Genomic DNA, 16406 nt, shown 5'->3' with positions numbered 1-16406 from the left:
TAGACAGAACCTTCTCAGCAATAATGCCACACGTAGTAGTCCAATAGGATATGGTTGTGTTACCGTGACTCTCTGGGATCCTCTGCTGTGCTGACTCTTAACTTATTTAAAGTGTTTCCCCACACCCAACAGTTTGCTTTAGTTTAAGCAACCAAGTGACTATCATTTGTCCAATGCCCCACCCATAACATTGTGCCAGCTTCGATCCATGCCAGCCTGCTGCTGCTCCTGGCATGCCAGCGCAGGTGCTCTGGCTTTATGTTAATCCATTGAACACCAGGACCTAGTCAGGCCCTTAGTGCTCCACCCTTCACATCCTGTCTATTTTGTTCTGTATAGTTATTCATTAATGAGCTCGCCATTCTCATGCAATAGAAACACAATATTTTTGGATCACTGTTTTTATAGCACATTGAATCCAAGTGGCCAGATGTGTCTTAACTGTGTTCCAGATCCATACCCATATTTCACCCCTCCTCGCTAGCCTCAGACATTGTTTGCATTTGGGCAAGTATTATAACAATAGACAACTGTTAGATTGTGGGTGGATAATATAAACCCCTTAGAGAATTTACTGTACATATTAAAGTCTCTGCAGGTTGGACAACGTTCCATTGTTCCGAGGAGTTCAAGCAACTCAACTGCATTTCAATTTACCATCCAAACGACTGTTTGTTTTCATCTGTTGTGCTTAAAGTCAAGCTCTTTCCTCTGTGTATCTGCTCTGTTTCTGTTTACAGCAGATTTGAATAATTTCAGTCCATCTCCTTAACACCAGAGACCTGGCTGGGTAGTGACTCACCAGGCGTCAGCAGGACTCTTTCTTCGCAAACCCTTCCCAGGACAATATTTCCCCCCTTCTGGTATATTCCTTTTTCCATGACAGAGAAATCAATGTGACAACGTTTTATTTTTTTACCTTTCAGACGCTGAACCCAAGTATCTTGTTGCTGTCCAGCCAATCCCGAGCAACGACGTAAAGAAACAATGCACAGGTACCTGCGGCAGTTTGTCTACGCATCTCAAAGGTTAAATCAGGTCATCAAATCTGTTGCAAATATAATGTATGACCCTTGACCTTTGTCCTCACAGGAAAGGTCAACCTGGAGAAGCCACTCCACCTGGTTATTGGCTCCGTCACCCCAACCTCTGTGCTGCTGTCCTGGGGAACCTTCCTGAAGACGCCCTACGAAGCAGGCAACATCATGAACGACTGTTTGGAAGAGGGGTGAGTTATAACCTACCGCACCGCCAGCCAGGCATCTGGTTCAGGTTCCATGTTGCATTTCTCAGGCCAAAGCTTCCACAGAAACAGCCTCACTCAGCTCAAAATGGATGACAGGTGAATGCAGTTACACACTGTTAAGTCATTCAGACTATCTGCTTTTCACAAAAGAGAAGGATCTAGTTGAAATCAGGTGCACACATTGAGATCTGAATGCCAGGCTGTTATTGCTAGCTATATATAAAGACGACATACCGTATTGATGCTTGACTAGATTTAAACTCATACCGTGCATTCAATGTACTGTGCCGTCGAACCTTGCAGGATTTATGACGCATAACAGTTCTGTAGAGAAACGTTGAGAAAGTGTGCCATTTATCTTCTATGGAAAATGGAGCATGGGAATGGACCGAGGTCTTTTCCAACGCAGGTGTGTGCAGGAGTTGACTGAGAATACATGGACTGTACTGCTGGGACACAAACACACTTTTCCATCACTCGATTTATGCTCCACCTTAAATACAATTTCTAGAATTTCCCCCATTCCGTAAGTTGGAGGAGTCGTTGGAAATCTCGACCTAAGTTACAGCTGAGAGTTCCCCCTTCTATCTGGTGGCTTATTAAAAGCTAATATCAGTTCCTTCTGTTTACTGCTTGGCTACTGCCGGCAGCGCTACCCAGAAAGACAATCCCCGAGGGCATGAAAAGGGATCGGTTGACACTGACGAGATGACCTGAGATATCGGAGCCAGAATTAACAATAGCTAACGGAGGAAGCTTGTTTAACATATTAGTCACTATGGTTCATCAGACCACAGCCGTAGAGCTGGAATAGCCACCCATACTGTATGATGTTGAGCACGCCTGCTGTGCTTTGTTGGTCGATGAGAAAAGAAGGTAAAATTTTCCAAAGGTTAGAGTTTGCCATAAAGATGCAAAGCTACTGTACAAGAATCAGCATGTTGTTTACTGTGCCTTGTTTGTCCCTCCCATGCAGACACTACACCGTACGCTACAGGGAGAGGAACAGGAAGTGGATCTACCAGACCTGCCCCACCAGCGACACTGTGGTTGACAACCTGAAGCCCGACACCCCATATGAGTTTGGGGTCCGCTCCAACAAAGACGAACGCAGTGGAATCTGGAGCAAGCCTGTCATTCACAAAACCAACATGGGCGCAGGGTTGGGTAGGTTACTCTCTACATGTAATAGTTACTAGTTACCTGTCCAAAATTGTAATCAGTAATGTAGCTTTTGAATTACCCAAACTCAGTAACGTAATCTGATTACTTTCAGTTACTTTTGGATTACTTTCCCCTTAAGAGGCATTAGAAGAAGACAAAAAGGAGCCATCAAACACATTTGTTGTGTCATCAAAGTGGTCTCTGACTTGTGGTCAGACTTGCTCAAGTGGAACAAACGTAAACTTACCGGCTTCTTTTCCATGCTGAATTGAATGCCATTGAGAAAACAGAAAGGTGTCATAAAGTATTTATGTTTTGAGCAAACATCCTTTCCGAAAGTAAAAATAATCCAAGAGGTAGTCAGCTACTTTTAAAACGTATCTGTAATCTGATTACAATATTTCAGATGAAAATGTAACTGATTACATTTACATTTACAGTTACTTCCCAACCCTGCATGGGCGGTATGTACATCATACTTAAGAAAATGAAAATCAGAGAGTTCAGGCAGTACCTTCTCGTTTTATTTTAGAAGAAGTCTGTAAGAAATCTTTGTGTCTTAAGAACAAAAAATAAAACATCCATATCATGTGAGCCATTTTGTGCTTTGTTCCTACTTGCCAGACTTTCAAAAGATGACCTACCGACACTCTCTTCTCAGAATAGCAATTGTTTACATCTTCTTCTCCATGTTTTGCAGACAAAAGCGTCCAGAAACCCTACAAGCACCGGACCCCTATTGTGAAGCCAATGGTATGTGCTGAGTTTGTTGGCCATACAGCATAAGAACCTATGACCTACGGGATTCTCAGTCTCTGTATTAAATCGCTTCCACAGGCATACGTATTCTCACCCTACAACTTTACCCTACCACTCATTTTTATTTCTTCAAGAAAATATATTTTTATTTCCTGCTGTCACTGTGGAGGGAGAATATACAAAGGTGGTGAGAGAGGGTGAGAAGCAGAGCATAGCTGAGCTGTATAAGACCAGAGTAGAGTCGATAAACTGCTGTCTGCTTCCCCTGTCTGACCCCAGCACCCGGCCTGAGAGACTCTTTAACGTGGGTTTAAGAGGGTCACCCTCACAGCCCTGCTGTGACAGGCAGAACATCCCAAATCAACACATGACTCGCTCGCGCTGACATAGTCTTTCTGCCTACTCACAATCAATCAAATGTATGTTTTTCTAAAGCCCTTTTTACATCAGCAGATGTCACAAAGAGCTATACAGAAACCCAGCCTAATCCTTTTTCCAATCTCTTTCATGGTGGCTATTTTGATTTTGTAGCTTATATGCTAGTGTGACTGTCATATGGCCCTTGATCTCTCGTGTGTGTGTGTGAGTGAGTGAGTGAGTCTATGTCAGGTACCAGTAAGTGAAGTGTAGACAGCAGACCATAAATGTTTTCTGGTGAAAGGGCTTTTCCAGGCAGAAGTCAGGAGTGATGTATGTTCTGTTAAGGGATGTTGAAGGGCACGATAGGTATGCTAGATGTCTCAAGGGAGACTCTCAGTGATGTATGTGCCGTTAAGGGAGGCTGAAGGGCACGTTAGGTACACTAGATGTCTCAAGGGAGACTCTCAGTGATGTATGTGCCGTTAAGGGAGGCTGAAAGGCACGTTAGGTACACTAGATGTCTCAAGGGAGACTCTTAGTGATGTATGTGCCGTTAAGGGAGGCTGAAGGGCACGTTATTTTTTTATTTTTTTTATTTTTTTTATTTCACCTTTATTTAACCAGGTAGGCTAGTTGAGAACAAGTTCTCATTTGCAACTGCGACCTGGCCAAGATAAAGCATAGCAGTGTGAACAGACAACACAGAGTTACACTTGGAATAAACAATTAACAAGTCAATAACACAGTAGAAAAAAATGGGCAGTCTATATACAATGTGCGCAAAAGGCATGAGGAGGTAGGCGAATAATACAATTTTGCAGATTAACACTGGAGTGATAAATGATCAGATGGTCATGTACAGGTAGAGATATTGGTGTGCAAGAGATATTGGTGTGCAGAAAAATTAATAAATAAAAACAGTATAAAAACAGTATGGGAATGAGGTAGGTGAAAATGGGTGGGCTATTTTCCTATAGACTATGTACAGCTGCAGCGATCGGTTAGCTGCTCGGATAGCTGATGTTTGAAGTTGGTGAGGGAGATAAAAGTCTCCAACTTCAGCGATTTTTGCAATTCGTTCCAGTCACAGGCAGCAGAGTACTGGAACGAAAGGCGGCCAAATGATGTGTTGGCTTTAGTGATGATCAGTGAGATACACCTGCTGGAGCGCGTGCTACGGATGGGTGTTGCCATCGTGACCAGTGAACTGAGATAAGGCGGAGCTTTACCTAGCATGGACTTGTAGATGACCTGGAGCCAGTGGGTCTGGCGACGAATATGTAGTGAGGGCCAGCCGACTAGAGCATACAAGTCGCAGTGGTGGGTGGTATAAGGTGCTTTAGTGACAAAACGGATGGCACTGTGATAGACTGCATCCAGTTTGCTGAGTAGAGTGTTGGAAGCCATTTTGTAGATGACATCGCCGAAGTCGAGGATCGGTAGGATAGTCAGTTTTACTAGGGTAAGCTTGGCAGCATGAGTGAAGGAGGCTTTGTTGCGGAATAGAAAGCCGACTCTTGATTTGATTTTCGATTGGAGATGTTTGATGTGGGTCTGGAAGGAGAGTTTGCAGTCTAGCCAGACACCTAGGTACTTATAGATGTCCACATATTCAAGGTCGGAACCATCCAGGGTGGTGATGCTAGTCGGGCATGCGGGTGCAGGCAGCGATCGGTTGAAAAGCATGCATTTGGTTTTACTCGCGTTTAAGAGCAGTTGGAGGCCACGGAAGGAGTGCTGTATGGCATTGAAGCTCGTTTGGAGGTTAGATAGCACAGTGTCCAATGACGGGCCGAAAGTATATAGAATGGTGTCGTCTGCGTAGAGGTGGATCAGGGAATCGCCCGCAGCAAGAGCAACATCATTGATATACACAGAGAAAAGAGTCGGCCCGAGAATTGAACCCTGTGGCACCCCCATAGAGACTGCCAGAGGACCGGACAGCATGCCCTCCGATTTGACACACTGAACTCTGTCTGCAAAGTAATTGGTGAACCAGGCAAGGCAGTCATCCGAAAAACCGAGGCTGTTGAGTCTGCCGATAAGAATATGGTGATTGACAGAGTCGAAAGCCTTGGCGAGGTCGATGAAGACGGCTGCACAGTACTGTCTTTTATCGATGGCGGTTATGATATCGTTTAGTACCTTGAGTGAGGCTAAGGTGCACCCGTGACCGGCTCGGAAACCAGATTGCACAGCGGAGAAGGTACGGTGGGATTCGAGATGGTCAGTGACCTGTTTGTTGACTTGGCTTTCGAAGACCTTAGATAGGCAGGGCAGGATGGATATAGGTCTGTAACAGTTTGGGTCCAGGGTGTCTCCCCCTTTGAAGTGGGGGATGACTGCGGCAGCTTTCCAATCCTTGGGGATCTCAGACGATATGAAAGAGAGGTTGAACAGGCTGGTAATAGGGGTTGCGACAATGGCGGCAGATAGTTTCAGAAATAGCGGGTCCAGATTGTCAAGCCCAGCTGATTTGTACGGGTCCAGGTTTTGCAGCTCTTTCAGAACATCTGCTATCTGGATTTGGGTAAAGGAGAACCTGGAGAGGCTTGGGTGAGGAGCTACGGGGGGGGGGGCGGAGCTGTTGGCCGAGGTTGGAGTAGCCAGGCGGAAGGCATGGCCAGCCGTTGAGAAGTGCTTATTGAAGTTTTCGATAATCATGGATTTATCGGTGGAGACCGTGTTTCCTAGCCTCAGTGCAGTGGGCAGCTGGGAGGAGGTGCTCTTGTTCTCCATGGACTTCACAGTGTCCCAGAACTTTTTGGAGTTGGAGCTACAGGATGCAAACTTCTGCCTGAAGAAGCTGGCCTTAGCTTTCCTGACTGACTGCGTGTATTGGTTCCTGACTTCCCTGAACAGTTGCATATCACGGGGGCTATTCGATGCTATTGCAGTCCGCCACAGGATGTTTTTGTGCTGGTCGAGGGCAGTCAGGTCTGGAGTCAACCAAGAGCTGTATCTGTTCTTGGTTCTGCATTTTTTGAACGGAGCATGCTTATCTAAAATGGTGAGGAAGTTACTTTTAAAGAATGACCATGCATCCTCAACTGACGGGATGAGGTTAATGTCCTTCCAGGATACCCGGGCCAGGTCGATTAGAAAGGCCTGCTCACAGAAGTGTTTTAGGGAGCGTTTGACAGTGATGAGGGGTGGTCGTTTGACTGCGGCTCCGTGGCGGATACAGGCGATGAGGCAGTGATCGCTGAGATCCTGGTTGAAGACAGCAGAGGTATATTTGGAGGGCCAGTTGGTCAGGATGACGTCTATGAGGGTGCCCTTGTTTACAGAGTTAGGGTTGTACCTGGTGGGTTCCTTGATGATTTGAGTGAGATTGAGGGCATCTAGCTTAGATTGTAGGACTGCCGGGGTGTTAAGCATATCCCAGTTTAGGTCACCTAACAGAACGAACTCTGAAGCTAGATGGGGGGCGATCAATTCACAAATGGTGTCCAGGGCACAGCTGGGAGCTGAGGGGGGTCGGTAGCAGGCGGCAACAGTGAGAGACTTGTTTCTGGAGAGAGTAATTTTCAAAATTAGTAGTTCAAACTGTTTGGGTATGGACCTGGAAAGTATGACATTACTTTGCAGGCTATCTCTGCAGTAGACTGCGACTCCGCCCCCTTTGGCAGTTCTATCTTGACAGAAGATGTTATAGTTGGGTATGGAAATCTCTGAATTTTTGGTGGCCTTCCTGAGCCAGGATTCAGACACGGCAAGGACATCAGGGTTAGCAGAGTGTGCTAAAGCAGTGAGTAAAACAAACTTAGGGAGGAGGCTTCTGATGTTGACATGCATAAAACCAAGACTTTTTCGATCACAGAAGTCAACAAATGAGGGTACCTGGGGACATGCGGGGCCTGGGTTTACCTCCACATCACCCGCGGAACAGAGAAGGAGTAGTATGAGGGTACGGCTAAAGGCTATCAAAACTGGTCGCTAGATGGTACGCTAGATGTCTCAAAGGAGGCTCTCAGTGATGTAGGTGCCGTTAAGGGAGGCTGAAGGGCACGTTAGGTACGCTAGATGTCTCAAGGGAGACTCTCAGTGATGTATGTGCCGTTAAGGGAGGCTGAAGGGCACGTTAGATGTCTCAAGGGAGACTCTTAGTGATGTATGTGCCGTTAAGGGAGGCTGAAGGGGAGGCTGAAGGGCACGTTAGGCACGCTAGATGTCTCAAGGGAGACTCTCAGTGATGTATGTGCCATTAAAGGAGGCTGAAGGGCACGTTAGGTACGCTAGATGTCTCAAGGGAGACTCTCAGTGATGTATGTGCTGTTAAGGGATGTTGAAGGGCACGTTAGATGTCTCAAGGGAGACTCGCAGTGATGTATGTGCCGTTAAGGGATGTTGAAGGGCATGTTAGGTACTCTAGATGTCTCAAGGGAGACTCTCAGTGATGTATGTGCCGTTAAGGGAAGCTGAAGGGCACGCTAGATGTCTCAAGGGAGACTCTCAGTGATGTATGTGCCGTTAAGGGATGTTGAAGGGCACGTTCGGTACGCTAGATGTCTCAAGGGAGACACTCAGTGATGTATGTTCCGTTAAGGGATGTTGAAGGGCACGTTAGGTACGCTAGATGTCTCAAGGGAGATTCTCAGTGATGTAGGTGCCGTTAAGGGAGGCTGAAGGGCACGCTAGATGTCTCAAGGGAGACTCTCAGTGATGTATGTTCCGTTAAGGGAGGCTGAAGGGCACTTAGGTACGCTAGATGTCTCAAGGGAGACTCTTAGTGATGTATGTGCCGTTAAGGGAGGCTGAAGGGCACGTTAGGTACGCTAGATGTCTCAAGGGAGACTCTCAGTGATGTATGTTCCGTTAAGGGAGGCTGAAGGGCACTTAGGTACGCTAGATGTCTCAAGGGAGACTCTCAGTGATTTATGTTCCGTTAAGGGATGTTGAAGGGCATGTTAGGTACGCTAGATGTCTCAAGGGAGACTTTCAGTGATGTATGTGCCGTTAAGGGATGTTGAAAGGCACGTTAGGTACGCTAGATGTCTCAAGGGAGACTCTCAGTGATGTATGTTCCGTTAAGGGATGTTGAAGGGCATGTTAGGTACGCTAGATGTCTCAAGGGAGACTCTCCGGGATATATGTGCTGTTAAGGGAGGCTGAAAGGCACGTTAGGTACGCTAGATGTCTCAAGGGAGACTCTCAGTGATGTATGTGCCATTAAAGGAGGCTGAAGGGCACGTTAGGTACGCTAGATGTCTCAAGGGAGACTCTCAGTGATGTATGTGCTGTTAAGGGATGTTGAAGGGGTTAGGCTAGATGTCTCAAGGGAGATTCTCAGTGATGTATGTGCCGTTAAGGGATGTCTCACGTTAGGGAGACTCGACTAGATGTCTCAGTGATGTATGTTCCGTTAAGGGATGTTGAAGGGCACGTTAGGTACGCTAGATGTCTCAAGGGAGACTCTCAGTGATGTATGTTCCGTTAAGGGATATTGAAGGGCACGTTAGGTACGCTAGATGTCTCAAGGGAGACTCTCAGTGATGGATGTGCCATTAAGGGAGGCTGTAGGGCACTTTAGGTACGCTAGATGTCTCAAGGGAGACTCTCAGTGATGTATGTTCCGTTAAGGGATGTTGAAGGGCATGGTAGGTACGCTAGATGTCTCAAGGGAGACTCTCCGGGATATATGTGCCGTTAAGGGAGGCTGAAAGGCACGTTAGGTACGCTAGATGTCTCAAGGGAGACTCTCAGTGATGTATGTTCCGTTAAGGGATGTTGAAGGGAACGTTAGGTACGCTAGATGTCTCAAGGGAGACTCTTAGTGATGTATGTGCCGTTAAGGGATGTTGAATTGCACGTTAGATGTCTCAAGGGAGATTTCTCAGTGATGTATGTGCCGTTAAGGGAGGCTGAAGGGTACGTTAGGTACGCTAGATGTCTCAAGGGAGACCCTTAGTGATGTATGTGCCGTGAAAGGAGGCTGAAGGGCACGTTAGGTATGCTAGATGTCTCAAGGGAGACTCTCAGTGATGTATGTGCCATTAAAGGAGGCTGAAGGGCACGTTAGGTACGCTAGATGTCTCAAGGGAGACTCTCAGTGATGTATGTGCTGTTAAGGGATGTTGAAGGGCACGTTAGATGTCTCAAGGGAGACTCGCAGTGATGTATGTGTCGTTAAGGGATGTTGAAGGGCATGTTAGGTACTCTAGATGTCTCAAGGGAGACTCTCAGTGATGTATGTGCCGTTAAGGGAGGCTGAAGGGCACGTTAGGTATGCTAGATGTCTCAAGGGAGATTCTCAGTGATGTATGTGCCGTTAAGGGATGTTGAAGGGCACGTTAGGTATGCTAGATGTCTCAAGGGAGATTCTCAATGATGTATGTGCCGTTAAGGGAGGCTGAAGGGCACGTTAGGTACGCTAGATGTCTCAAGGGAGACTCTCAGTGATGTATGTGCCGTTAAGGGAGGCTGAAGGGCACGTTAGGTACGCTAGATGTCTCAAGGGAGACTCTCAGTGATGTATGTTCCGTTAAGGGATGTTGAAGGGCACGTTAGGTACGCTAGATGTCTCAAGGGAGACTCTTAGTGATGTATGTGCCATTAAAGGAGGCTGAAGGGCACGTTAGGTACGCTAGATGTCTCAAGGGAGACTCTCAGTGATGTATGTGCTGTTAAGGGATGTTGAAGGGCACGTTAGATGTCTCAAGGGAGACTCGCAGTGATGTATGTGCCGTTAAGGGATGTTGAAGGGCATGTTAGGTACGCTAGATGTCTCAAGGGAGACTCTCAGTGATGTATGTGCCATTAAGGGAGGCTGAAGGGCACGTTAGGTATGCTAGATGTCTCAAGGGAGATTCTCAGTGATGTATGTGCCGTTAAGGGAGGCTGAAGGGCACGTTAGGTACGCGAGATGTCTCAAGGGAGATTCTCAGTGATGTATGTTCCGTTAAGGGAGGCTGAAGGGCACGTTAGATGTCTCAAGGAAGACTCTCAGTGATGTATGTTCCGTTAAGGGATGTTGAAGGGCACGTTAGGTACGCTAGATGTCTCAAGGGAGACTCTCAGTGATGTATGTTCCGTTAAGGGATGTTGAAGGGCACGTTAGGTACGCTAGATGTCTCAAGGGAGATTCTCAGTGATGTAGGTGCCGTTAAGTGATGTTGAAGGGCACGTTAGGTACGCTAGATGTCTCAAGGGAGATTCTCAGTGATGTATGTTCCGTTAAGGGATGTTGAAGGGCACGTTAGGTACGCTAGATGTCTCAAGGGAGATTCTCAGTGATGTAGGTGCCGTTAAGGGAGGCTGAAGGGCACGCTAGATGTCTCAAGGGAGACTCTCAGTGATGTATGTGCCGTTAAGGGAGGCTGAAGGGCACGTTAGGTATGCTAGATGTCTCAAGGGAGACTCTCAGTGATGTATGTGCCGTTAAGGGAGGCTGAAGGGCACGTTAGGTATGCTAGATGTCTCAAGGGAGATTCTCAGTGATGTATGTGCCGTTAAGGGATGTTGAAGGGCACGTTAGGTATGCTAGATGTCTCAAGGGAGATTCTCAATGATGTATGTGCCGTTAAGGGAGGCTGAAGGGCACGTTAGGTACGCTAGATGTCTCAAGGGAGACTCTCAGTGATGTATGTGCCGTTAAGGGAGGCTGAAGGGCACGTTAGGTACGCTAGATGTCTCAAGGGAGACTCTCAGTGATGTATGTTCCGTTAAGGGATGTTGAAGGGCACGTTAGGTACGCTAGATGTCTCAAGGGAGACTCTTAGTGATGTATGTTCCGTTAAGGGATGTTGAAGGGCACGTTAGGTACGCTAGATGTCTCAAGGGAGACTCTCAGTGATGTATGTTCCGTTAAGGGATATTGAAGGGCACGTTAGGTACGCTAGATGTCTCAAGGGAGACTCTCAGTGATGATATGCCATTAAGGGAGGCTGTAGGGCACTTTAGGTACGCTAGATGTCTCAAGGAGACTCTCAGTGATGTATGTTCCGTTAAGGGATGTTGAAGGGCACGCTAGATGTCTCAAGGGAGACTCTCCGGGATATATGTGCCGTTAAGGGAGGCTGAAAGGCACGTTAGGTACGCTAGATGTCTCAAGGGAGACTCTCAGTGATGTATGTTCCGTTAAGGGATGTTGAAGGGAACGTTAGGTACGCTAGATGTCTCAAGGGAGACTCTTAGTGATGTATGTGCCGTTAAGGGATGTTGAATTGCACGTTAGATGTCTCAAGGGAGATTTCTCAGTGATGTATGTGCCGTTAAGGGAGGCTGAAGGGTACGTTAGGTACGCTAGATGTCTCAAGGGAGACCCTTAGTGATGTATGTGCCGTGAAAGGAGGCTGAAGGGCACGTTAGGTACGCTAGATGTCTCAAGGGAGACTCTCAGTGATGTATGTGCCATTAAAGGAGGCTGAAGGGCACGTTAGGTACGCTAGATGTCTCAAGGGAGACTCTCAGTGATGTATGTGCTGTTAAGGGATGTTGAAGGGCACGTTAGATGTCTCAAGGGAGACTCGTAGTGATGTATGTGTCGTTAAGGGATGTTGAAGGGCATGTTAGGTACTCTAGATGTCTCAAGGGAGACTCTCAGTGATGTATGTGCCGTTAAGGGAGGCTGAAGGGCACGTTAGGTATGCTAGATGTCTCAAGGGAGATTCTCAGTGATGTATGTGCCGTTAAGGGATGTTGAAGGGCACGTTAGGTATGCTAGATGTCTCAAGGGAGATTCTCAATGATGTATGTGCCGTTAAGGGAGGCTGAAGGGCATGTTAGGTACGCTAGATGTCTCAAGGGAGACTCTCAGTGATGTATGTGCCGTTAAGGGAGGCTGAAGGGCACGTTAGGTACGCTAGATGTCTCAAGGGAGACTCTCAGTGATGTATGTTCCGTTAAGGGATATTGAAGGGCACGTTAGGTACGCTAGATGTCTCAAGGGAGACTCTCAGTGATGGATGTGCCATTAAGGGAGGCTGTAGGGCACTTTAGGTACGCTAGATGTCTCAAGGGAGACTCTCAGTGATGTATGTTCCGTTAAGGGATGTTGAAGGGCACGTTAGGTACGCTAGATGTCTCAAGGGAGACTCTCAGTGATGTATGTGCCATTAAAGGAGGCTGAAGGGCACGTTAGGTACGCTAGATGTCTCAAGGGAGACTCTCGGTGATGTATGTGCTGTTAAGGGATGTTGAAGGGCACGTTAGATGTCTCAAGGGAGACTCGCAGTGATGTATGTGCCGTTAAGGGATGTTGAAGGGCATGTTAGGTACTCTAGATGTCTCAAGGGAGACTCTCAGTGATGTATGTTCCGTTAAGGGATATTGAAGGGCACATTAGGTACGCTAGATGTCTCAAGGGAGACTCTCAGTGATGGATGTGCCATTAAGGGAGGCTGTAGGGCACTTTAGGTACGCTAGATGTCTCAAGGGAGACTCTCAGTGATTTAGCACTCAAGGGGAGACAGCACAAAGCACAACGCTATCCTCACCATAAAACTGAAACATGACTTTAGCGCGGGTAGCGTATTAGCGTTGACATATGAACTGTGGCTGTGGATCTGGTGGCAATAAAAACGTCCACCAACTGTAGATTGTTTTTGTTTCTCAGAAACCACCCATGTCCCGTGCACTTTTCCCACCTCGTCCAGGTAAGCCATTTCAGTGTAATCACTTGAAACCAGAACTTTTATATTGCATCCAAATGAAACAGCGAGTAATGCTACATGTCCATATGCATGTCCAGGCAACACCCTTACCTAAGCTTTATTCCAATGTACAGGAATGTAGAGTATGTCATGATATTGTTCCAGGTGTATAGGTCCTGACAGCTAAATGCTACTTACCCTTGTTACACCTGCTTTCTGAGGATATAGCTGCATATTACACTGTTTTCCACTGTTTTAATATGGTATAATGCCTATGTAATGTAAAGTGTTGGTTTACAGCATCACTACTTTAGACATAGGGAATATGTTGCATCTACTTGAAATCCTGCCTATCTCCTCTTGATTCCCTTTCTCTCCCAGCTATTCACAATAAGACTCAGCCTAGACTCCCTCTGACCAAAAACCAAGGTTTCCCAGGAGCTCCCAAGACCGCTTTTGGTGATTACTCTCTCTCTCATTCTAAAGCACTTAACTTTTCACATTGTTTTTTTTTATTGTTGCCAAAAACACTACTATTTTCACTGTCTTTAAAGACCTTCTGTGGTCAAACACATTTCCTGCCCAACACCTTCGCTACCTTTGCACTTCGTTCCTATTCACACTTTATGAAACATGATATTATTTTCTACAGCACCACCAGAGAGACACCTGGAAGCTAGGCCTGACCCCCGCTCCAATGAGCCTCAATGGCCACAGTTCCCACTGGGTAAACAGCGACTGACATTTTGAATCATATCAAGCTTTATTCGCAGTCAGTCATCGCTTGGCTATGTCCACTACGCTGCTGCGGGGGTGGGCTGGGGTGGGGGTGGGGGTGAGAACCGCAGCTGTTCATTGTGATTGGCTGCATGCTGGCATGCCTTGAGTCCACTGAGAGGTAGAAAGTCCCTGGATCGTGGAGATGATGGTGGCACAGGACGGTGCCGCCACAGAGTTGGAAGTATGCGCGTAAATTTCTGCCAGTGCAAATGCCAAGGACACGCATGACGGGGATTTTGTTTTGCTTAGACCTCAGGCGCTGTGAGAGGATTGGCTGCTTGTTTTGCTCAGTTTCCCTTCATACTGTATAAGTCCAACTCTGCACTTTACCTTTACCCCTCTCTTCCACTCTTTCTTTCTTTCTTTCTTTCACCCATAGCTCATCCATTGATCTATTCATCCATCCTTTTCCAATTGTTTTGCTGTTTGTTCTTCCCATGTCTATCCCCACATCCTCTGTGACTCTCTCTTTCTACAGCAGTGTCCATCAAAATCCATCATTTTATGTTTGTGTCCATCACCATGACGTCTTTCTTGACATCAGCCGTCTCAATCATCTCTCTCCATGTTTCATCCCTGTCATCTCATTGGTTTACAGAGTTGTTGCACTTAAAGCCAGTGGCAATGCTGGGTTTAAACAGTCTGCATGACAACACTGCATGCAAAAAACGTGCTTCAATTTCCCATTCGGGAAAGGCAGCACAAATTTGCCCTGTACCCCTTCTGTCCCTCTAAATACTTCTGTCCCTTCTGTCCCTCTAAATATAAAGACTTTGTGTGTATTTCAATGAGGTACAACTACATTATGTGACAAAGTTAAATCAACCTGAAACCACTATTTAAAAAAGATAAATAACTACAATCTTACACAGTCAATGAAAGGCATTCAGAGACATTCATCTCAGAGCCAAAGAGATGGATTTGAATGCCTGTCTATGAACTGTTGATATTGACCTCAACAATTGGGCATCAAAATGTTCCATAAGGTATGTCCTTATGTGACTCCATAGATTCCAGTCCCCATAATCATAGTTGACCTCCCTCTTCTCTCTCACCCAGACGGAGGAAACAGTATTAGAAATGCTTCCTCTCATCTCGTGGACCTCCCTCCTGCCTCCCCCCAACTCCTGCCCACCAAAACCCCCAGTACCTCCTCTGCCACCCCTGTCCTTAACAACCCCTCTCCACCTGGTGAAAAGCAACAGGGAAAGACCCAACCCAGGGGACCTACTAGCGCCACAGTGAAGACACATAACCCTTCCTCTGGTAATTTCCATCTTTCAACTCTCTTTTACCTTCTTCTTCTTTTAAATAGTCTGTAATGTAATGTTAATGGCATCAGAGTATACTCTGGTACCCCTCAAAAAAGTTATCTAAAATGCCTAACTCTCTTTGGAAAAAACGCCTAGATGTTTACTGAAACAGAAAGACGTACTGGTATCTAAAGCTATTAGGGACATTTTAACTTTTTATCAAGTGAGGCAGGAATCCTTTGCTTTCCTTTACCTCAATGGGTAGTCTTTGAGAGTGCTGCCCGAGTAACAGATAGAGCTTACTTGCCTATCTTGAATTTCTCTACAGACCACTGTAACCCAACCCTCCAGAAACAGATAAAACCATTTTTTCCCCACACAGCTCTCAGCAAATCACAGAAAGGAGCATCACTGCTAACCCCCGCCCTGGGCAGTGAGAAAGCCAATAATAACAACTTGGGTAACGATGACCTCATCGTATGAATGCTCTCACTGTGTTTTGCCTCGGCTGGTCTACGTACACTCCGCTGTCTGTCTGCTGTCCACGGTGTCAACGTCATCTCAGACCACAGTTTCAGTGTTGTTGTCCAGCTTTAATGCACACCCATTGGTCCACAGCTTCAGTGTTGTTGTCCAGCTTTAATGTACACTCATTGGTCCACAGCTTCAGTGTTGTTGTCCAGCTTTAATGCACACCCATTGGTCCACAGCTTCAGTGTTGTTGTCCAGCTTTAATGCACACCCATTGGTCCACAGCTTCAGTGTTGTTGTCCAGCTTTAATGCACACCCATTGGTCCACAGCTTCAGTGTTGTTGTCCAGCTTTAATGCACACCCATTGGTCCACAGCTTCAGTGTTGTTTTCCAGCTTTAATGCACACCCATTGGTCCACAGCTTCAGTGTTGTTGTCCAGCTTTAATGCACACCCATTGGTCCACAGCTTCAGTGTTGTTGTCCAGCTTTAATGCACACCCATTGGTCCACAGCTTCAGTGTTGTTGTCCAGCTTTAATGCACACCCATTGGTCCACAGCTTCAGTGTTGTTGTCCAGCTTTAATGCACACCCATTGGTCCACAGCTTCAGTGTTGTTGTCCAGCTTTAATGCACACTCATTGGTCCACAGCTTCAGTGTTGTTGTCCAGCTTTAATGCACACTCATTGGTCCACAGCTTCAGTGTTGTTGTCCAGCTTTAATGTACACTCATTGGTCCACAGCTTCAGTGTTGTTGTCCAGCTTTAATGTACACTCA

The 16406-nt window shown here is 46.5% G+C and overlaps 1 protein-coding gene across 20 annotated transcripts in view; it reads left to right on the top strand.

Moving 5' to 3' along the window:
- LOC124008339 (target of Nesh-SH3-like) overlaps positions 1 to 16406 on the top strand; it is a 43354-nt gene that overhangs the window by 8025 nt on the left and 18923 nt on the right. For 9 of the 20 annotated variants that reach the window (XM_046319506.1, XM_046319509.1, XM_046319512.1 and 6 more), the window contains exons 3-11: positions 927 to 995; positions 1093 to 1228; positions 2223 to 2413; positions 3111 to 3163; positions 13086 to 13125; positions 13504 to 13581; positions 13775 to 13849; positions 14962 to 15168; positions 15538 to 15615. In XM_046319506.1, coding sequence (XP_046175462.1) covers positions 927 to 995; positions 1093 to 1228; positions 2223 to 2413; positions 3111 to 3163; positions 13086 to 13125; positions 13504 to 13581; positions 13775 to 13849; positions 14962 to 15168; positions 15538 to 15615 — 927 coding nt within the window. The remainder of the gene's footprint in view (positions 1 to 926; positions 996 to 1092; positions 1229 to 2222; positions 2414 to 3110; positions 3164 to 13085; positions 13126 to 13503; positions 13582 to 13774; positions 13850 to 14961; positions 15169 to 15537; positions 15616 to 16406) is intronic. The other 11 variants (XM_046319508.1, XM_046319522.1, XM_046319519.1 and 8 more) reach the window with 4 other exon arrangements.

The sequence above is a fragment of the Oncorhynchus gorbuscha genome, linkage group LG21 (assembly GCF_021184085.1).
Source record: "Oncorhynchus gorbuscha isolate QuinsamMale2020 ecotype Even-year linkage group LG21, OgorEven_v1.0, whole genome shotgun sequence".
Classification (NCBI taxonomy): domain Eukaryota; kingdom Metazoa; phylum Chordata; class Actinopteri; order Salmoniformes; family Salmonidae; genus Oncorhynchus; species Oncorhynchus gorbuscha.
The sequence above is the reverse complement of the archived record's forward strand: the minus strand, read 5'-3'. Positions and strand labels throughout refer to the sequence as shown.